Source organism: Haemaphysalis longicornis, unplaced genomic scaffold, assembly GCF_048455015.1.
Source record: "Haemaphysalis longicornis isolate Haplotype H1 unplaced genomic scaffold, Haemaphysalis longicornis Haplotype H1 scaffold_4, whole genome shotgun sequence".
Classification (NCBI taxonomy): domain Eukaryota; kingdom Metazoa; phylum Arthropoda; class Arachnida; order Ixodida; family Ixodidae; genus Haemaphysalis; species Haemaphysalis longicornis.
The window spans coordinates 108320140-108342368 of NW_027526361.1; the positions used below are offsets into that span (position 1 = coordinate 108320140).

The window sequence follows — 22229 nt, forward strand, 5'->3', positions numbered from 1 at the left end:
GAGCGATGCTTCAAAACTGCCAATGCCATGAGCGCGAAAAAACCATTTTGAAGCAGGAAATGTGCATTTAATGTCATTACAAAAGTGAGTCATGTTTCATTCCCCTCCAACGTGTCCGGTAGAAAGGTTGTCGTCCCGTTGGCGGCGGTCAGTATGTCTTGTAAGTCGTGCGGTTTGTTTATTTCGTGAATCATCCAGAAGCCTAATGTCGTTCAAGATCCTGACATAACCTATGGCGAATGAAAACTTAGTGGTTATTATTGGGAACAACTAGAGTGTACAAACACCGGGTCATTGTCCAGATGATGGAGCAATAAGAAAATGTCGGGTCGTAGTGTTTTGCATATTCAAGACACGCAGTATTCGGTGGGTCACGGCGGCTACAGCCGTTGAAAGTGTGGCGGACGCACTTGTGTGGGAGGTCAGAATTTCTGCGTTGGGTTTTTAAGAAGGAAGTGCACTCTATTCCTCTTTCCGCACAGACAGGGTGAGCTCATGCATCAAGAAAAACAATTCACATGTCTTGTAGCATGCCTACGGCTTCTGTCCTTGCCTCTTTCCCCAAACGGTAAGCCGCATCGTCGTTTCCACCTAGTCGAACTTGCTTACTGACGCGTTGCACCGGACAGTAAGGTTTCCATCATGTTATCTGGTGAGTCTTTTCTTGTCGCAGTGTTCAAGCTCAGAAGGACAAAGGCAAAGGCGAAGATTTAGAAGAATTTTTTCAAATTTTCCCATGGGAAAATTTGAAAATCGCGTCACTCTCGACATGTCGTAGACATTCGAGTTACGGCCCGGGGGTTAAAAACTTCACCCCGAGTAGTCGGAGTGGCGCTGGCTACCACCCCCAATCGCAGGAAAAAAATACCTTAAAATAAATACCCCAGAAAGTGGAGGAAAATAGCCTCGCCGGTAGCGTAGTGGTCATCGCACCAGACCGGTATTTTGGAGGTCGTGGTTTCGGATCCCCCCCGGCGGGCATTTTTTCTCCATTTCCTTTCTGTCTTCCCAATTTTTTATCCGTTTCAATGACCGACCACATCCTCCCCTTTGCTTTCCGAGACTTTCTTGAGTGCTAACCCTTATATATATATATATATATATATATATATATATATATATATATATATATATATATATATATATATATATATATATATATATATATATATATATATATATTTTAGCGTAAGGACTCCAGGTGAACTACAATATATATATATAGGTGGAGTACGGGGCAGGTGTGTTCGCTGCCTGGAACATCTTGGAGTTCCATTGGGGTTTTTGTATAGAGACTGGTGTGCCCCTTTGGAAAGCGGTACAAATCATGTGGGCTGGCGAAAGCAGACTTACGAGTCTACTCTGCTACTGCCAGACCGCGTTCTATGGAATAATATGCAATGAGAGGCACCGTTGCACTCTGGGAACGTCCACTGCACGGGACCGATGTCTAAGGAGGAAGCATTGGGAGGAGGGGCGAAGTTTTCGTGTTGGGTGTATGGACTTGTCACCCTGTCCGTGCTTGACCAACCCAGGTGCAGCACCGTCATCCATTGTTTTTCCGCGGCTCTTGGAAGAACGCAGCGGGGACGGAGAGCTCGTCGTTGCAGTGCGAGATGACACCACCTTAACGCTGAGAAAGGCTAGCGTGCTGAAGGAAGACTTCGACATCACAACTTTTGAGGGAGGTCATCAAGTTCTTCATCGGGTAAGACAATTTAATGGCGATGTGTGTCATTGTGCAACAGCCACGTGTTGCAGAAACACAGAGTTTGTTCTCGAGTGCAAGGCTTTGCCCGAGCTCCGCGATTATCATTTTATTAGTTTGTGCGGTGTTTAAATGTCTGGATGGCTGTCATACAACTGTTTCTCGCGTAGATGGAATGCCGGCAGCCCCCGTTGAAACTTTAGGTAGAACCCATTCTTTCAAGGGATGAGTACCTAAGTTAACGCGAGTAGTATTGTATTGGTGGCAGTGTTTATGTAATGGGGGACGTTACCCTAACGTGACCACAGTAGGTAGGTACCACTCCGCGTCCTGTCATCAAGGACGCGCAATGAAATAATACTACCCAGAGTTATTCCGCCTGCGCACTTGGCACATGATGGCAGTTCAGTGTACTTTGATCTTAAGTGATCGTCCTTATTGATGTGGTGGGAACTGCGCCAACAGTGATTTTCCGGTTTTGTAAGAGGTGTGGGGGGACGAAATAAATTTCCTTCCCTTCCCTTCCCTTCATCCTCCTTCTCCTCCTCCTTTCTGTCCTCCCTCCAACCTCTTAGTCACTCGTACACAACGCCGAAATATCGTACACACGGGCGTTTTTGCTTTTCGCCACCATCAGAATAGCGGCCGCCGCAGCCTGGAATCCAACCCATGACCTCGTGCTCAGCAGCGCAACGCCTTAGCCACTGAGCCACCGCGGCGGATTTCAATGCATAGTACACTATGGGACAGTACTGGGGTTCAGTTTTACCCAAATGCAATTTATTGAGCTGTACAATCAGGCAGCAAACACATTTTGGCGAATGACGGTGTACAGCGTGATTTACTTCCGGCGCTGTGGCATGAGCATTGCAAGCATGGCGTTCTGTATTGGTCAGTGACACGACGCAGATCCCATTTTGGAGTCAAATTGTACGCACGTTGCCGTAATTCACTGAATTTGGCTGTTTGTGGCACGAATTCGTCATTCACGTGCATTGTACTGTTGCTGGATCAAGGGCTTACCATTGTGTGTAGGTCCGTTTGATTCCCACCAGTTTACGTGCTGGAATTTTTCCTGGTCGTTAACTTTCTTGTCTCACAGTAAGGCACTAGCGACGCACACACACAAGAAGGTTGGTAAAGTTCGCCAATGAAAGTGATCGAATTAACAGTCGTAAGAACCAAACAACGTTGCATCATTATCACACACGCTTGTTCGGGTTTTTTTTGTTATTGACCAGACTGTTATGATATAATCAGACTTATACGAACATGCACGATTGTTCTGAGAAAAGCCAAATTTCTTTTTATTTAACCACAGACTATCAAGCGCAGGTGACTGCACAAAATAAATGCGAAACTACGAGACAGACCTGCTGCTTTCAATGAACAAATACGTGCGTTGTCAGCGGGAAAAGAAATGCTTGCATGCATACAGGAATAAATAAAGAAAGCTAACTAGCCCATAAATCACTTGTAAATCGCATACAAATGGTTCTAGTAGCATCCTTTTCCCAGATGTCGCACGAACTTCATGGGAAAGCCTCAATCCGTGGTCGCTCAGTGGTTCAAACGAATTGCTGCGGATCTCAAGGACGTGAATTTGATTCTGACCACGCAGGCCACGCCGAGGCAAAAGAATAATAATAAACCACCATTGTGTCAATATTTCAGAGCACTTAAAGGAGTACATGTGGTCTAAATAAATTCATAGCCCTTCACTTCAGCACGCCTTCTAGGCACCCACAACCCAGACTAGCCCCATGGGGCTCAAATAAACTTTTTTTTTTCTGTCTCTAGGCCATGATCCCGCAGTGCACTTAAAGTGCCTGGAGGACGAACTACGAGTTCGTTTTATTCGAAAGATTTCATGTTCTATATTGCCCCCAGGGTCTGTCCGGAAGCAAACCATGCTTTATTCACTGCGAAATTAATCTATTGAAGCTAACATTTTGATTCTGGCGCAAAAACATGTGGTTGAAAGACGTTTGGAATGACATCATAACAACAAGTCTTTCAACTAAACTTGGTGTGGAGCGACGAATTTCTCACTATTATTCAACCCAGACGGCGCCACCACACCACGCCAAGCCGTTTTCTGGTTTTGGTGGTTTGTGACCGTATCAAAACCTGAATGGTTTTGTTTATGGAGAAAATAATCGTTTCGTGAGACATGATGCTCGCTCGATAAATATGGTCACGTAAGACCCCGTCGCTTGCGTCGATCGGCCAGTGTCGTCTGAGACAACCACAAAGCCCCGCAGTGCTGTGCATTTAAACGAAGCATAGTGCGCGCAGTACCAACACCAGTACGCATCGGTACTTCTATGTTTACGTATATTTTCTTAACTTCCACTGTTTGTCCCACCATTATTACTGATATAAAAAGAATGCGCCCTAAGTTTAAGCGCAAATAGCTCGTTCGGCAAGCTTATAAGCTTTTCCTAATTTGCGTTTGCTTTTTCCGGCCTCCGCCAATCGCACAGCTGGCTGGTATGACATCATAGGTTCCTTTGCGGGAAAGGAGCTAGTGGGTCGCATGGCCATTCCCTTTTTTCCTATTCATGCAGCTTACTTGAGTGACGTTTACGTTAGAAGTGGTGTCAGTATGATTCTAACGAGGCAATATTTTCAATGAACCAAATTTACATTTTGTCTGCATGGCCCCTTTAAGGTACCAACGCATGTCTCTAACAGAGCAAATTAGGCGCATGACCGGAGGCTGACTCAAAAATGTTTTTAGCCCTGTGGCACTGGGCAATGGAGTACGCCATGCTTGCATTGCGTCATGTCATAGCGCATACGAATCTTTTGAATCAACTCGTAGGCTCGACAACATCACTCGTCAAGGTTTTTATTACTGGCAGCATAAATTGATCAACCCAGTGCCTCATGCTAAAGCTCTTAGAGAGCTTGACGTAGCTTAGACGCGTAAATCGCTCGAAGTTTGAAGGTTTGAACCGAATTCACCCGGTAAGGAAGACTTTTCCCACACAAGGAACAAACACGTGTACAGTCATGGACAATTCAAATACGAACCGCGGAACGCACGGCCGAAGATGCCGGTGCCGTCACCTGGAAGCGGCCATGGAAAACGCACGGACATGCGCAGTTGCCATTACGGGAGCGAGGCTGCGTGTCCCACTGCGATATGTTGTCCTCTGCTCGCTCGAATGTTTGCCTTGTGGCCATACCGCATGAGCGCTGAAAACAATTGTTAGCGATGCGGAGCTAGATACAGTGAAATCTCGGTATAACGAACTTCAGGGGAGCACCTCAAATATAGCTCGTTATTCTGAAAGATCGTTGTAGTGAAAATCGTAAATTTTAAAACAAATTACGCTGTAGACCACTTATAACGTAACCGCTTATAGTGCGGATGTAACGCGGGTTTTCTGGGCCACCGGTAGGCTTCCCATAGAAATTAATGATTAATAAGCGTACTACTTATAATTCGGCGGTCCGAAGCCCAGTACCGTATATAGTGCAGTTTTTTGGTGGGTCCTCTGGTCGACGGGTGAAGCTGAGGTATCCTTTTAGGGTCCACAAAAAAAAAAAAAGAAAGAATATTGCTTCGGCCACCTGAAGCAGCCCGCGCTTCCTGGATCCTGTATACTGTATCTCCTGAATCTTAGACACGTACAGAAAATGAAAGATATAGGTACTCTTTAGTTCATGCGTTCCGTTTGCACTAACGTGATAACCACAACTGTCCTTGTGCCCTCGGCCGCGGTAAGTTGTAGCGATTAGAACCACATGCAGATAAACAACCACCATTTTCCTGTTTCGAACATCTAAAGATAGCAAGCCGCGCGACGCCGGAGGTCACCACTACCTGCACCTTGTGCTGATAAGCACCCGCCTTCGCTATCTTCGCCATAGCGAATGCCAGTCGCGGATGAAAAAATTGCCCCCACCTCCCCGAAGGGAATCGTGAGGAAGTGCGAATGCATTTCTTGCGCCGAGAGTACACGGCGTAGTAATTCTGCCATCGCCTTGAGAGGCGCAGTACCGGCGAGGGGGAGCTGTCAGGCGAGGGGAGAGGCGCGCGCCGAGGGTGAGTGCAAACCTAACGGGGGGAGAGGCGCGCCAGCTGCAGAGCATGTGACGTCACGGCGCGAGGAGCGGTGCGGGAGCCGGCGCGGGCGCGCGCAGCCACGGCGCGGGAGGCGGAGCGCGCGCGGGTCACGTGGGGTGTGACGTCGCTGCGCCGTTGCTACAGACGCTCCTCTCCGCTCCTCGCGCCATTGCTAGGAAAGAGGAGGAGGAGCAATGCGGACGGCGGATTCAGGGTCGCTTATAAAGTGCATCACACTTAAAAAAAAAAAGCCGACTTGTGCCACGTTGTCCCGCTGGAATAAGCCGGACTTCTGCCTTGTCTGCGGCATCCGAAAACGATAGGCGAAAAAAAACAAAATTTCCTTTCTGCGTTCCGTTTTTGTCCTCCCACGTTGTACCAGGTCTTCTGAACCTACTCTCCGATAACCCCCGCGCATGAGTCCGCGTTCCATGGCACCGCTAAAACCCGAAGCGCCGTTACAGTGTACTAGAAGTTTTTAGTACACTCTAGCGCCGTCGCCTAAAAAGGCCGCCCACTCTTCATTTCTATTTTTTCTGTGCCTCCTCACCATCCTTCTTCTCCTCTCTCATTGGATCGCGCTTACCGCGGAGCAAGGTGCAAGGTCTCCGCTTAATGCGCTTTGCCGCGTAGTCGTAGTCTTCTAGCCAACGGCTCCGGTTGCCGCGATTGTTTCACTGAAATCTAAGAATCCTCGGACTTGAAAATATGAGTTAGTTGTTCTGAGGCGTTGTTAATATGGCACGGAATTAAATAAAACGATCGTTATTTTAAAATTTTCGCAATTACGAAGTACGTAGTAGTGAAATAATTTAAATTAAAACTATAGGCAGTCAGCGTGGGAATTCCTGAAAGTTCGTTAATCTGTAAAGTTCGTTAATGTGGGATTCGTTGTACCGAGATTGGACTGTAGTATCTGCGGCCACTGTGTGCTCGGCTCAAACAAGCGCCTGCTCCCCGTGTGTGCCGGCGTCACATTGCGGACATAGCTTAGCATGTGGAATGCAGTAACTTGACCAAATAACGATGGCCACCAGGGTCACGCCCGAACTATGCTCAGTAATCCCCGCTTCTCATATTTCGACATAGGATAGTTGGACTTGCATATCTTCTTAATTTTTGTGACTATTAGAATTGGGCCAGTAATTTTCCCAACCCACACAATGAATTACGGTGGTATATCTACAGTTTGCTACAAGCCCCGAATCCGCCAAGTGACTCAGCCATGACTCCGTCAAACAAAGGCGCATCTCATTGTTCAATTCCCGACCACTGCACCACGGACGCAAAGTAATGCAGTGCCATGACAAGTTAAGCACCGTGTGCTTGTTTTTGTCTCCATTTCTGTGCACTGGTCTTCTTCAAGAAAGCATGGCGATCTCAACAGTATGTTTTGAGATTGTGCACGCGTTACCCATGCAAGCACTGGCCGCAGCTGCAAGCAATTACGCACCGCATTGCTCTCAACGCGACCAATACCTTCAGCTGCAGCGGCGGTAGTACTTGCAGTGCTTGCAGCCCTCTTGCGGCATGGCGACAAGGGAAGTATACCAGCATTTCACAGCGGGACACGCAACCTCGCTGCCGTCATCTCAACTGCGCTTGTCCGTGCGTTATCCACGGCCGCTGCCACCTGACGGCACTGGTATCTTCGGCCATGCGCTCCGCAGTTCGTACTTGAATTGTCCATGACTGTACATTGGCGCAATTCTTGTTTGTAACAGAGGGATCATTATTATAGAGCTGGGTTGCCTGGGGTCATTGCATACGTCCACCTATCCGCACGGATGTAGGGCTTCCCTAACAGTTCATGCCGCTGCTGTTGAAAACTTTGGAAGGCTCCTTTTCGCGTTTTTTCCTCGCGGAAGCAGGTCTAGGGCGACTTTTTTTTTTTTTTTTTTGAAGGCTGCAGTATTGACAATCGGAATAGTTCTAGATTCGTGGTTTTCAACCATGTATGTGGCGGGGCTTTTTGTACCATTAATAAAGAAAAAAAAATCAAACCCAGCTTGCCCAATGGTGGAAGCCTCATTTAACAGCAGAGTAATAAATACGCCACCATGCCTGCACCTGCTCGCAGACGAGCAGGTGCGGGCGACCCCGTGGGGTGAAAGCGAAAGACGGCGACAGTGCAGTGCGCCGGTGGGGGCGCTTTAACAATGGTTTCTTGCACGGCGCGCGCTTCGACGCCGGTATTCCCACCACCTCCGCGCGTCACGCCGACGGTGGTTCCTGGAATCCGACGGCGCCGTCTGCTTTCTCAATGGGGTATTATCCCTGTGGTATGCGGTGGGCCAGAAAATCCGTCTCCCGTGCACGCCGTGACGAATTGGCGACGGCTGCAGCGTAGAGTCTCTAGTGCTGGGTAACCAGACAGAGCGGCGGGTTCTCACGCGCAGCTCGGGCGCCTGGCCGCTAATCAATCTCATAAGTGGACCTCACAACTCCCCCCTTTAAGAGGGTTACTGGACCTCTTGGTTCAGTCAATCCGAAAAGAATTTAAAAGGGCCACTCGTTTCATCTGTTTTTCAGTAATAACAGCGGAACAAACAAACAAAAAAAAAAAAACACGTGGAAGGACCTAGGTATAACCACAAATGAGCCCCCTTCTATTTCTGCAGCTGATCCGAACTCTCTCTCGCCTAAACTACAAACACAACCTATTCACTAGCCGTTCAACAGGGACGGAATACTCTAGCAAACCGGAAACACACAAAAAAAAATGCTAAAAACACTAAGTGCGGGTAAAAAGAAATTGGGTCGTGTCTCCGGGGCGCGTAAACGCCACGAACAACGAGACAGCTCAACGTATAACACTGATGGGCGCTGTCACTGCCAACACGCACGCACATTCCGGCACTCGACAACAAGAAGAGAAGGAATAAGGACTGGCAAAGAACAGGGGCCATTTCGCAGTCAACAAAAATAAAACGTTAAGAAAGTTTGCATTGTCCCTATGAGCACGCACGCAAATGTTCTCCGTGACGGCGTAGCATGATAACGTTCCTTCGAGAATGTTCAGCTGTGCTTTCGCTCCCTTGCGGTGCATAGAAAGTTCGGTTCGGTGCGCCGATCGGTCAATTCGGTGCATGGATCGAGCACTCAAGGCATCTCATCGCGCCAAACCGCGCCACACGCACACACACACCACCAACGAAAAAGGACGGGTGAACGGGAACATTCACGTCCGTCGTGGCGATGTTAAGGCTCGGTGGCAATTCGATGCTAGCCTCCCCAAGCAACAATCTGAAAGCAGGGGAGTGCATTCGCGTACTTCCAGCCCCCTCTGCAGATGATCCAGACCGCGTAGCGTTGCAATGTCAACGCAAGTCTCGACAATTTATCCCCATGAGGCGAACACAACTTCGGGGAAGACGGAGTGGTATCACAAAATACGACACTGTTTCCTGTCCCATAGGCCAAGTGGCCATGCCTCTCCAATGCCCCAACGTAAGGCGATGCTCTGCGCTGGCAGCGTGAGCGCAGGGTTGATGCTGGAGCGGAATGGCGGCCCGCGAACGCGACTACCTTCTCGGGATCATTCTTTCCCCTACGCACAGACTGCCCCACAACCACAACCTCATAAGCACCTGTCATTACCAAAAACCGCTTGTGCACGCTAGGTGTATTCTGAGCAGCGGCCTGACAAAGACAGTTTTTCGGCTGTCCCAGCACGCACTCATCCTGGCCCAACTCAGAACTAGGGCCGGTGACACACTGCCAGGTCCCAGAACTTAGTGCGCCAACCCCTCCAGCGCGGCTCCCGACTAAACCTGGGTAATGGCCGCAACCAACATTAAAGCTACGAAGCTCTATCTCAGACACCGGTTTCGCGATATCGCCGATTGCGTCTCGTTCCTCTGTTTCAACTGTAGGTGCCTCCTCAGATGGTTTTTCCCTCTTCTTCGCAACCTCCTCGAGAGCTCTCCCTCTTGGTTTCGCAGTCTCCGCGCATGCGTTTTCGAGTTCTCCATCGGCTTCCTCGGTTACACTCTCACCATCAAGACTACCAAACCCACGCGACATCTCCGTATCGTTCCTACCCTCTTCAAACGTTCTGAGCTCCTCATCCTCCGTCTTCTCGCGTTCTCTCTCACTTCCTCTTCCATTTTCTACATGTTCAACCCAGTCTACCTTCTCAGCTCCCTTATCCACCTTTAACTCCTGCTTTTCCTCAGCCTGATCGTCAACTCCGTCTCTTTTTCGCTGCGTCTCGTCAATTGCTTTCTCGTCTTCTATCTCGTTTCTCTTCTGGGCGAGCTCCTGAACGCCCGACACGGCGTTCGCTTTCTCGTGCAACTTTCGAGCGTAATTGGGAGCGCGGCGGGCCGCAAGACTTTCCTGCGCGGCTCCAGTCTCCTCCGGTCACCGATTAGAATTTGAGTACTGCCCGTGCCTACAAGTTCAGCCTGCATTAGCGCAGTGCCCGGTGCAAAAGCAGCTGGCGGCTCTACACCTGCGACAACGGGGCTATACCTTGACTCTGCTCCTATACCGGACGCGCTCGCTGGGATGCTCCGCGTTCTCGCTTCCATTTCCATGCAGCTGTTCCCGGCTGAGCCGCTCGCTTCCCGTGCGCAGCCACGGCCGCTTATCTCGTTCTCGCGCGGCTTCAAATTGAAAAACGGGCTGCCCCCATCCAACTTTGCTGTCAGTGCATAACTGGGCCCGCTCGACGGGTTCTGCCTTATGCGCTGTAGCTCCATCCCCAAACTTTGCCTGCGAGGCTGCTCGTCATGTTCGAGCATCGCTTCATTACACCGATCTACGGTATCCCCGGACGCGCTTACCTCGACGCTCCTCATCCCAACGTCCGTCTCTACTCGTTCGACACCGGCGGAAATGCTAGCCTCGTGTAGGGAGTCACGGCTGCTTACTTTGTCATCACAATGTTCAACTTCCAAACATTCGCCGGAACCATTACACTTCGCTGTCGCCATACAACTGGCTGGATCTGTGCCCCATTGTTTCTGCTCGCGGGTGCCCGAGCGCAAGGGCGTCTGCCATCTCCGCTCCAGCTCCAACTGATACGTTCGCAACCGCTCTTCAGATTCGAGCTTCAGTTTTTGCATGCGCTCCTTCGATTCCCGCGCCCCTCTTCCCTCTCGTTCCTGAAACTCCAATTCCATTCGTCTAATAATTATTGTTTCGGACTCCGCTTGGACCCCCCCCCTGCCGCTGCTCCTCCTTGAGGTGGCGCCTCATGCGTCTGACCATTTCCGTCTCCTTCCGCCATGTTCGCCAGCATGCTCCGCGTGACTACCATGCAACCGCAGACTCAGCCTACACCGCCACAACGAAGCGCAAGAAATCCCACTCACCCGTAACTCCGGTGGTCGGCTGCCGCGTCGTTGGCCCCGTGCGCTGGTTGGCTCTGCCGCTCCACTCCGCGCGGAGCTCGGCCGCCGCCGATGAAGGCGGGCTGGCGTCTGCTTGCTGCCCCTGGTTGTGGCCTGGCGATTTCTTCTGCCAAATCCTGTCGGCTGCGCCAGTAAACATCGTTTCCCCGAAGTCCGGTGTCGATCAGGAACCCAATCGCCCGGGCTCCGGTTGATTTGGCAGGAGGCTGGCAGGGCGATGGTGTTGAAGTACTTGGAGATGGCAGTCGAATTGACGAACTCGAGGCGTTGGGGTTGATTAAATGAAACGAAGAGTTTATATACAGCTATTTACAGTAGGAAAACTGGGTACAGGAGTAATAAAAACGAAAAACTTCCAACTTCAGCTATACGCTAGCTCCTAGTGCGCACAGATCACTTGAGCTTCTCAACTTCGTCTAACTCTCCTATCCTCGGAGCGTACACAAACCGCTCGACAAACGACGGCCGAGACTCTGTCTCGCCGCAAGATCCGTCTAGTTGCCCGGTAGGCGCTGCACCGTAAACCTCCGACGCGATCTTAACCTCAACTAGGGGGCTCCCAAATCCCAACCTAGCTTTAACGGTCGAGACTCCTTGTCCCGCCGGGAACTGCCCAGCTCGGCGCTCTGACAGGACGATTTCCAACGGCCAAGTTCGGCATTATAAAACCTCGAGATCACCCTCTCTCGGGAACGCCCCTGTAGCGTTCGTACACGCGTATGGGAGTGCCTACATTCACGTGGACAGCTGTCACTCAGCACGCCACGGAATATTCAATGAGGCGCCGCCATCTTCGGGTCAACGGCACGCTCGCAGACGAGCAGGTGCGGGCGACCCCGCGGGGTGAAAGTGAAAGACGGCGACAGTGCAGTGCCCTGGTAGGGGCGCTTTAACAATGGTTTCTTGCACGGCGCGCGCTTCGACGCCGGTAATCCCACCACCTCCGCGCGTCACGCCGACGGTGGTTCCCGGAATCCGACGGCGCCATCTACTTTCTCAATGGGGTATTATCCCTGTGGTATGCGGTGGGCCAGACAATCCGTCTCCCGTGCACGCCGGGACGAATTGGCGACGGCTGCAGCGTAGAGTCTATAGTGCTGGGCCACCAGACAGAGCGGCGGGTTCTCACGCGCAGCTCGGGCGCCTGGCCGCTAATCTCATAAGTGGACCTTACACTGCCTATATATGTGGCGCTCGACCGCATAAGACCAAATTAAACGCAAAGTATTTAGGTGCTTTATTTGCAGTGCCCTCTTAAGTCTTCGAATACTTCATCCACCGCCGCAAATTGTTCGTCGAGCGCTCCCGTCGCAGTTGAAGGCGTGAACTACTACTTTTTCTTGTTATTCTGGGCGGCTGCATTCTCACCTGGCAGCGCACCGCCCTTCCTGATCAGCCGCCTTTTCTTTGGCGTCCGGATCTTCTTTGCTCTGTCCATCTAACATGTGCAGGGCACAGAGCGCGGCTCCGAGTTTTATGAGTGCAGGTGGTTGCCGTTATGAAAGCGGAAGGAGTGACGTCAGGAGCAGACAGCCGTTTTGTTGGCGATGCTGTTTCCTCAGTGACTTGTGATTACATGCTCTTCTTAATTCAAATGTTTAAGTTTCAAACTTACACTTTTAGGAATCGGGCCCATTGGCCCTCCTTAGGCCCGATTCCTGTCCAATGGCCCAAGTGGGCACGTGCCGCCGGGCACTCTCACGTGACGCACACTCACGTGCGCTCGACATTTTCTTGGTATTTTTTTGCGTATGGATGGCGCAACCAAGAGCTTAAACATCTCTGCCTTTAAATGTGATGTGGCACGCAACAACAAAGTATGATCATACTTACTGCCAAACAATTTGCCCCCATAGCTGTCTCTCCCGGCCACTTTACGTACGCCAAAAGTTCGTGCGCCTGTTTTATTTATTTTTTTTTTTTTGCATGGCTGCGGTGTCGTAAAAAAGCCGACTTTAAAGCGAGTGCTTTGCGGGTAAGTCAAAGAAGTGCACCTGTATGAGCCAAAGCCACTCATTTTGCGTTTTGCAGAGAGTTTAGGCCAAAAAGATTGAAAAGGAAAAAAAGTAGGGGTGGGGGCGCCGGGGGGTTCGCGTGGGTCATTATCACGCAACCACATTTGAGAATCACTGTTTTGGAGCACGGCGGTCATGGGAGGGCGTGGTGGCTTGGGCTGAAGCTTCGTAGTGCCACCCCGATTTCCCCTAAGTATACTTGGACTCGGCCGTGCTTGCTTTAAGCCCACGTCCTGAGAAAAAATTCGTGGGAAAAATGCACAACTTTTCGAATGCAGAGAAAAACATTGGCACACTTTGCCCATTCTTCAACGTTGTAAGGCGGTGTGATACTTCGTGGTTGTAGATTCCCGTTCTCGCATTAAAACATACCGAAGGGCACTGAATACAAAAAAACAGACGTAGCCCACGGGTACATAAATGTTTGTACGCCCGATAGACGCATTGGGCGATAAACTAAGTGAGCATGAAGCCTGGAAGAAAGTTCTAAAGCAATGTTGCTTCCCTTTGATTTTATTCCCAATGGCTTTAAACATAAGCTGTTCACTAATTTTTTCAGATGAATGGCAGAAGGATGGAAAGGAACCTTTATCACGATCCTGAAAGTCACGCAGCCCTGATGGTGACGCGCAATGGAGGATTGAGGCTTGTAAGTACGCATTGTTTATACATAGTGGGAAACGTGCTCCCTGAAAAGAATGAAAACAAGTTAGAGCTCGTTAAACACAGCTTGGTCTCTAGAACTTCGGTAACAAAATCCGGATGCATGCTTAGCGAAAAACATAGCACTTCGTTTTGTGAAATTTGGCAGGCTATTTGAGCGGAACAGCAGTTCAGAAATAAGGCAATCGTTGGGCTCAATGCTGAAAGCCCATTGCTGTAGCTGTCATGATGCCTCATTAAGGTTTCAGTGTATTTCTTGGTGCTAAATATTCACGAAAGGCTGGTGTCAGAGCAACTGGTTCTTATGGCGTGTCAACGTAATGAGCGAATATAGATTGCACGTAAATGCTTACCTAGAAAGTGACTCTGGCAACTAAGCCCTCATCACACGAAATTCTAGTGAAAGAAGAAATTACAGGAGGGGGGGGGATAGAATGAATTATTTAATGCCCTTTCTTTTTACAATACAAGTTTCAAAATCCATTAGATTCTAAACTGGTTTTGGCCTAAACAAAGCTTGTATTAGTTGCGCAAGAAAAAAACCTCTATAAAAAATGGCAGTGGCTTCACTCAGTTATGCCTGGGTGTGCGGAGCGAGAGGTACGGTTAATGTTATTGTTTAGCTTGGTTCTCTGTACGGTTACGACGCTTCTCGAGGCGTGCGGATCGTTCTTCCTCCGTCTCCTCGGCTCGCTGCCTTCTCTTGGTTTCGTTCCGACGACGAAGCCTGGCTTCTTTCAGTCTTTCTGACTCACTTTCCATATCTGCCGTCGAATTCCAGCGAGCCGCCCCTTTTTTTTTTCTTTTTTTTCTTATTTTTGTAATTTTAATTTTTTTTATATTTGTTTTTCCATTCCTTTATTTTTATATTTCTTTTTTATTGGTATTTATTTATTTATTTATTGCCTAATTAATAAATTAATTTATTTAATTATTGGGCGCGGTGAGTGGTGATGCCAGCAGCGCCGGCTAGAGAATCTCTAGGTTACTAGCCGCCGCAGCTTCCCTAGGAGCCGCTGCCGGCTAGGGAACCGCGCAGCTCGCGGTGCGGCACTGGTCACAGCGAAACAGCGACAATACGGACATTGTAGCCCTCGCTACAAGAAGGTTAATACTGTGGCGCGTAATCCGCTCCATGTACTACGCTGGGTGCAAAGCGGCCCTATGTTTGGTTCATGATGTATGTGCCTGAATCGGGCAAGTATTCTCTCTGTTACTTCCGGCAAACCCTGATTTCGTCTACGCTGTCCAGGCAGCATGGCACGCGAGTTTTATCATGAAGTGGTTAAGATGGAAACTGCAGGGAAAGAACGCTCATAAGCAAACTGCTGTGCTTTGCGCAGCCAATTTCAGAGCGTCCGCAACACGCCAATGAGTAGCCGCACGAAAAATAAGCTGGGCGTTTTCTTAAAAGACGACAGGTCGATGTTTTGAGGAGAAACTTTACCAGGCTCGGCTGAAGAGAAAAGATGCAGAATTGAATACAAGCTTGTAATACCTGCTCATTGCTGCAGCAGTAAGAAAAGCTGAGCTAGTCGTGTGGTTGCATTTTAAACAGCGCTAACAAGACGGAGACAGAAGCCAGATGGGCGTATACAGGCGTTGCGTCTATATCGCCTGTATCGTCTGTATCATCAGTGCCTGTACGACTGTCTTGTCTGTGTGCCTGTTCTTTCAGCGCTGTTCCAAATGCTGTTCATTATTGCAGTATGATGCGGTGTTTGCTACTCACGACAGGTGCTGAAAGTAATCAATGGGTATACGTACTATGTGATAACTGAGTGCCGGCGCCGGCGCGGTGCCGTGCAGCGTGCGGGAATTCTGTGTACGCATGTATTTCGTCGCAGTAGCTGAAAAATATTGTTGATCCGGCCAATGACAACACATCGCGACGACTTTCCATAACAAAGAACGTACCAAATAAAGGTTTCCGGTGCAGAAGTGCTTTGAATACGACTTTGACCACCTGTTCAACCTCCTGCTGAATACAACATTGACCTCTTATTAACGACATCGACGGGATTGCCTGTTCAAAAAAGAGAGCGCTACCAGTCGACATTAAAAGCCACCTTCTCAGGCGATAATCAACCTGTCGTAGCGTTTGGCGGCCACGTCATTTGTTGGCCAGTTCGTTACCTGCAATACCGTATCTCCCGGAGAATCTCAGCTGCAGCGAACTTCAGAGCTGGTTGATTGTGCCGGTTTAACGCGCCGAAACTGCACAGGTGATGAGGGACGCCGTAGTGGAAGGCTCCGGATTAATTTGGACCACCTTGGGATCTTTAGCGTGCGCCGAACACACGGGCGTTTCTACTTTTCGCCTCCATCAGAAAAGCGGCCGCCGCGGTCGGGAATCGAACCCGCGACCTCGTGCTCCCACCTGATATGATGAAGATTGGGAAATGTTCGCCGTTATGCGAAAAAAAAAGGCTGAAGTTTTGATGTGATCTGAAGCTAGAGTACAGTGTGATGTTTACCCAGCATTTTTTCTTTGCTATGTTTTATAAAGTGCAGGCGTTTTTCTTGGCCCGAAGGCGTTGGTTCCACCTGCAGGGCTAATAAAATTGTTGTTTCCATGAAGGGGGAATCAACCCAACGCTTTGGGGCGGCTTTATAACTCATTAACGGTAGTACCCGGCAATGCCCGGGTGGACCCCCATACTAATGTCACTAATAGGTAAAACCGGCGTTGAGTTATTTCTTATTTGTCCTCATTAGTTCGCGGTGGAGCTGTGCACAGTTAAGAACTTCCGCCTGCTGTCAATACATGGGCTGTTACCGGAGGCGTGTTGTTACAGGAAACGCCTGGAACTCGTGTCTAATTAGAAATATATCCTGAAACAAATTGTTCCAAGATAGTGCGCTCAAACGAATGCTTACGCATGCCGCTGTGGTCAGAGGGCCGCGGCCCAACACAAAATGTGGGTTTCTGCCGAATACCTCTTCCCTCCTAAATTCGCCTGACCAGTGAGTGGAGACGTTGTTCCGCTTTGACCCCAGCTCCAGAAGAAGCTGATCACTCGAGCGTACAAAGTCGTCGCTACCCTTCGGGTGGCGCCCACAGCGCCCGAATCTTTCATGTCAGTAAAAGTGCTTTCTTTCTGTCTAGCAATGGGGGGGTGTAATCACAGTGGGTGTGATGGATAGTCACCACTACGCAGTTTTTTATACTAAATAGAGAGCTTTAGCACTTTGTATGCTTCGTGCTGTACGTGCGTACCGTGTTGACCGGGACCCGCCGAGGCACCTGTGCATTCGTCGCGGTAGGGTGTATTAGTTCCGCGGGCCGGCCTTCGCCATGGCAGCGCATTCGTCAAGGTGCGGTGCGCGTCCTCGCCCTTGCTGCGCGCGCATGCCCAGTCGGGTCCCGGTCAACACGGTAACTACGGACCAGACGGATCATACGGAGTGATAAAACTCTCTATTAACATGGACTCTACGGGAGGCATATTGTTACGGAAAGTCTAAACAGGTGCATTTCAAAGGCGCATTCAAAAAAAAAAAAAATCTGCCATATTGAGCGCTTACACAAGAATAGGGATGATGTACTCGTGAAATTCGAAGCATCCAGACCAATCAATTTGGCTGGTGATTGGCATCGCCGCTTGGGCTTTTCGGCGCGCCAGGGATGCAATTTGAAAACATTCTCTTCCCCCGTTACGTGCCGTCACAGGGCAAAATCCTTAAAATAAGTTTAGCGCATTTGTAGGAGCAACATTTATATAAAAAAAAATACAAGGCCGGGTTCCTCGATGCCAGCGCTGCAGTACGGCGGAGATGCGCGTGAATCGAGGCGCCCTACTTCAACGTTTGTAGAACCACATTTCCTTAATATTCAAAGGAAACGCGAAACCTATCCAGTAGAACCTTTTGTTGCTTTTGCCGTGTGATTTCTCAAATTCCGCCGGACGCGCGGGCAACAGCAGGCGACGGTTTTCTCCAGTACATATAGTGTATTATTTGCTATCGCAACAACCAAGCATCCAGAAATTTTTTCATAAAGGAACACTGAAAATATCACCTATGTATTGATGTTCTGCCTTATTTCTGCGTAATTTTTTGTTCTTGTGCAACAATGTTGACAAGTATGATCATTGACACCGGGCTTAGACGTTTAGAATTGGCAGTAAGTATATAACACTATTGCGCAGATTTTGTTTCGCTTTGTCTGGGTGGTTGAATCGTGTCACAGACAGACAAACAAACAGACAGACAGACAGACAGACAGACAGACAGACAGACAGACAGACAGACAGACAGAGAGACAGACAGGCAGACAGATAAACAGACATACAGTCAGACCAAAATTTCTTGGTTGAAGTAGCCCAAGAAAGACTATCGTCTTTAAAACATCGGATGTACCATGCAGTAAAACATATATTACAGTATCTTCAAAAGCAGCCAATTTGCTCCGAAATGCAGATTAGCGCCACAGTGTCGATTAGGGCAAAGCCGCAAAACTACTTTTTATTGATTCTTACCGGCTACATATATCAGCAAAAAAAAAAAAAGCAACAAATCCATACCTGTGTGGTTGAGTGAGATAATCACGAAAATGGAAAAACACCATTTCCCCCTTTTCCTCTGTTACGGACATAATTTCAGAAAACAACGCCTTGGTGATCCCTTACACCACGAGAGAAACATACGTAGCACGGAAGTTGTGAGTCTCTCTATTATAGGTCCACCAGTTTCGGCTGGGCGTTGAGGATAGTCAGTTAGCCGGTCGGTCGGGCACTTCATGTTATGGGTATTATAAACATGCCTTGTTATTTTATGCGTGATTTTTTTAAGACAATCGCATCTTTAAGCAATATCGTTTCTTAATTTTTTTTCTCGCCGTCACTTGTTTCAAAACAAAATAAATTTGTTTGAGAAATGTTTTTCGAGAAATGTGGACAGGTCTATGGTCTAACGCCTAACTTTTTCTTTTCTTTAAAGACAGGGATTTTAGAAGGACACAGTAGGATACAGCCATTAGATTCCACCGGCGCTAATTTGCCGTCTGGAATTCCTCACGAGATCGTTCCCATTGAGAATAAAGCGACCGATGGAAATTCTCCCGTCTATTTTGAAGGTATGCATTCCTTTCTTTATAAAATATGCCCTATTGTTTACCGATTACCATCTTGCCCGATTTTTACCTCGTTGTAACGTTCGTGCAGTGATAGATCCTCCCCCCCCCCAAAAAAAAAAAAAAAAAAAATGGGGCTAAACTCTTGTGTAGGGCAGTATCACTAGAATGATGGGTTATTGTTCTTGCTGTCTCCCCCTCCCCCAAACCCTCTCCGAATACTCGATCTTGTTGCCCAGCACATCTGACACAGCGCAAGAAGGTTCAAACTAATATGTCAGCTCGCAAGACGTCTTTCCTCATCGTTACAGGAGACGCATGCAGGCGATCGCGTTTAAGAGTATAGGGAAAGCTCTAACGCATGTTGCCCAAACATAACGGAAAAATTCGACTTATCTATCAAGTAGCGTCAATGTACCTAACGCTAGTAAACAAGTGCGAAAAAGTTCGCGTATTTTCAGCCCACTTTGGGCGAGGCACTCTACAGAACCTTATAGGGAGGGCTGAACGACGTGGCCGAGGAACTGCGAGATGCTATATTACAACTGTTTAAGTTGGGGCTTAACGTGATTGAGATTGCAGTACCCGCAATCACAGAGCAAGAGCTCCAGTTAGCTGAGTCACGTACGCACTTCCGCTAACAACACGTTGTGAGGAAGTTGCCGTCAACCTCGGAGAATCGCGCTTCGCCAGACCACAGGGCGACCGCACGGCCTACGCACCTCTTGTGATCTCTTTGTGTCTCGCTCCCTCCTTTTCGTACTCGGTCGGTTACAGCGGTCGTCAGAGCTATACTCCGGGACAGCTTAAGAACGACAACGGGAGTTGCCCCTGCGCCTCATCCTTGCAGCCGGCTTTGACTCCGCGCGGCGCAAAAAGAGCCTTGAAAGGGTGCCAATAAGTACAGCCATTTTTCAACCAAGCCTGCCAGCACGTACACAAGTAAGTAGCTAGTTGGAAGGCCCTCCGCAACAGACATAACGCAGATGAAGCAATCCACCAGGCCACCCTCAAAAAAAGAACTCAAAGGCCGCGTAATTTTCTATCTGAAAGATAGAACGCCATAGCCGAGCAGCAGAATAAGCCACTAGCTACCATGACCCCTAAGAGTCGTATTTGGCACCACATTCAATGCACACCTGTCGATGACGATGACGCCACGATCGCAGCGCTCTTAACATACTACGTGATGGGTGCAATCTTTTCTATTCGTTACGCAACTCGCGCACACATTCGCTAGTGGCACTGCGACGAGGCTGCCGCATTCTCCAGACGTTAGCGATGACCTCATGAGCGCAGCGTCATGAAGAGGGCTCCACGACGGGTGAAAACGTCCCCCGCCCCCACGTCACTGGAGTCAATCATGATACAAACCACCAATCCAAATTTTCGCGTCCCGTCACCGTCGCTGGCTTGTCTGCCAGTACTGGCATGAACGCTTCCGTACACAGATTGATGTGTACTCACAAAACGGCCGCCTCGCCGACAAGGAACTTCCCAGCTCAGGGTGGCCGAGCGCCAATAGAGACCAGCTTTTACATTCAGTACAAGAAATCACAATGCAATGCTTGGTGTTCGTACTACTCGAAGTTTATTTTACGTGGCGGAAGAATAACGGAAATATTGCCAGCCTCAATAATAAGAATAATGAACGAAAGTAATATGTCCAGTTTTAAGCTAAAGCTTGACTAAGCTTGAGTGAGATAATGGCTTGATTGTTTGGTAAGCCATACATTGACGACCAATTTTTGCGGGGTCTGCAAATACTTTCAGGCCGCGAAGAACCTCAGCTCACTCTTTTGCACGAAGTTGCGGATAAATATCAGCGCATAAACCTTGAAGAAAGATCTGAAGGTGGCCTTTGTAAGTATATGCGTTTGATTTATTTTCTAGGTAAAAAAAAAATATTGCGCTACAGGCAGCACCTGTGCTTTCGTCCGCCAGAAGCTAAGAATAAACACCCAAGCAAAAACTCCTTTCAATGTATACCAGGAGTATACATTTGAATTCGTGCGCATACTTACTTTTATTTACTCAGTAAAAACTCTTACTCTCCTCATGGGTCATGCGATGATTCCATTATTACGGAGGTTCCTTTTAAAATTTTTTTTTCTGTTTTTCCGCATTTTTAATAAAGTGCCTTCTGTGGAAAGGGTTATGTGATCTTGTATGCGATGCTGTTATTGCGTGGATACGAGGTTTACACGAACTAGGTTGGTAGTTGGGCGAGGACGTCGCGCACTCGCAAAAAAAGAAACGCTCGCGAAAAAAGCGACTAATTATTGCTGGGTGGTTCAAACTTCTGCCCAGCGGTCCACGACCACCCAGCTTAGCTGAGCGATGCTCCTCTATTGGGAAGTGTAAAGGGTAAATTCTTGATAACAGTCAAAACCTTGTGTCCCGACAATGTCGCTCTTTATATAAAATAATTGTAATTCAAAACGGACACCAAAACGGTCGTGGCAAGGAACAGGGGCCATCCCGCAGCCGCAGTGTCGTGCGCAATTCTACTTTTGCCAAAAAAAAAATATATGTATATATTTTTTAAACGGGCCAATATCAAGAAAATTAGCTGCGGGTGTGCTCACAAAAAGGTAGGTACCCGGAAGTCAACTACCTACATATCTACAGTTAGAATTGTCATTCAGTATTCGCAAACTGGTACTATAAAATGCTAGTAGCTTCCTAAACCTCCCTCATTGCCTCACTGTAACCTTTCATAGCAGCGTTGTAAAAAGTGCGCCATCGCACTAGAGAGCAGACCAGGGAATATTTTGCATGGTACCTACGTTCATAAGTGGTTTAGGGCGCAACGCAAAGAGAATAGGAGCAGGTAGTTCTTTTGCTAATGCGAGGTATACTGCATAATGTTTTGTAAATTCTCACCGCTCGGGGCGTTAAACGCGTGCACTAATTATTTTAGCAAGATAAGCCCCTATGTGACCTGACGGTGCTACATTTAGGAGAAAGTTGTGAAAGCTTGAACCTTCACGCCAACGGGAACGAGACGAACACAAAAGCAAAGCGTATTTTGAAGATGCGCACGCTTGCATATCCAAATCCAAAGTTCCCATGAGGAGATGTGTGTTGCCTGTTCTCCGAGTTGGTCCAAAACTCCGTAGAGTAAGCGAATGCTAAAAATAAAGGTGATGAAAGCAGTGAAAGGTTTTTACGTTTTGTGTACTCAGTCACTCGAGTTAAAACTGCGCTTTTTTTCGTTAGAGCGTTGATATTGTGTTAGATGTTAACGTGTCGCAGACCACACCATGCGTAATGACGTGAAGAAAGTGGTGGGGTGTCTCACTCATTCATACGTAATAAACATTTATGA

At 48.5% G+C, this 22229-nt stretch overlaps 1 protein-coding gene across 1 annotated transcript in view; it reads left to right on the forward strand.

Moving 5' to 3' along the window:
• The first annotated feature begins 326 nt into the window (after positions 1-326).
• The window catches only part of LOC144179248 (venom metalloproteinase antarease-like TtrivMP_A), a 51829-nt gene continuing 29926 nt past the window's right edge, over positions 327-22229 (forward strand). Inside the window, exons 1-5 of the mRNA XM_077707536.1 lie at positions 327-568; positions 1536-1708; positions 13721-13810; positions 18766-18901; positions 20672-20761. Coding sequence (XP_077563662.1) covers positions 496-568; positions 1536-1708; positions 13721-13810; positions 18766-18901; positions 20672-20761 — 562 coding nt within the window. The 5' untranslated portion in view covers positions 327-495. The remainder of the gene's footprint in view (positions 569-1535; positions 1709-13720; positions 13811-18765; positions 18902-20671; positions 20762-22229) is intronic.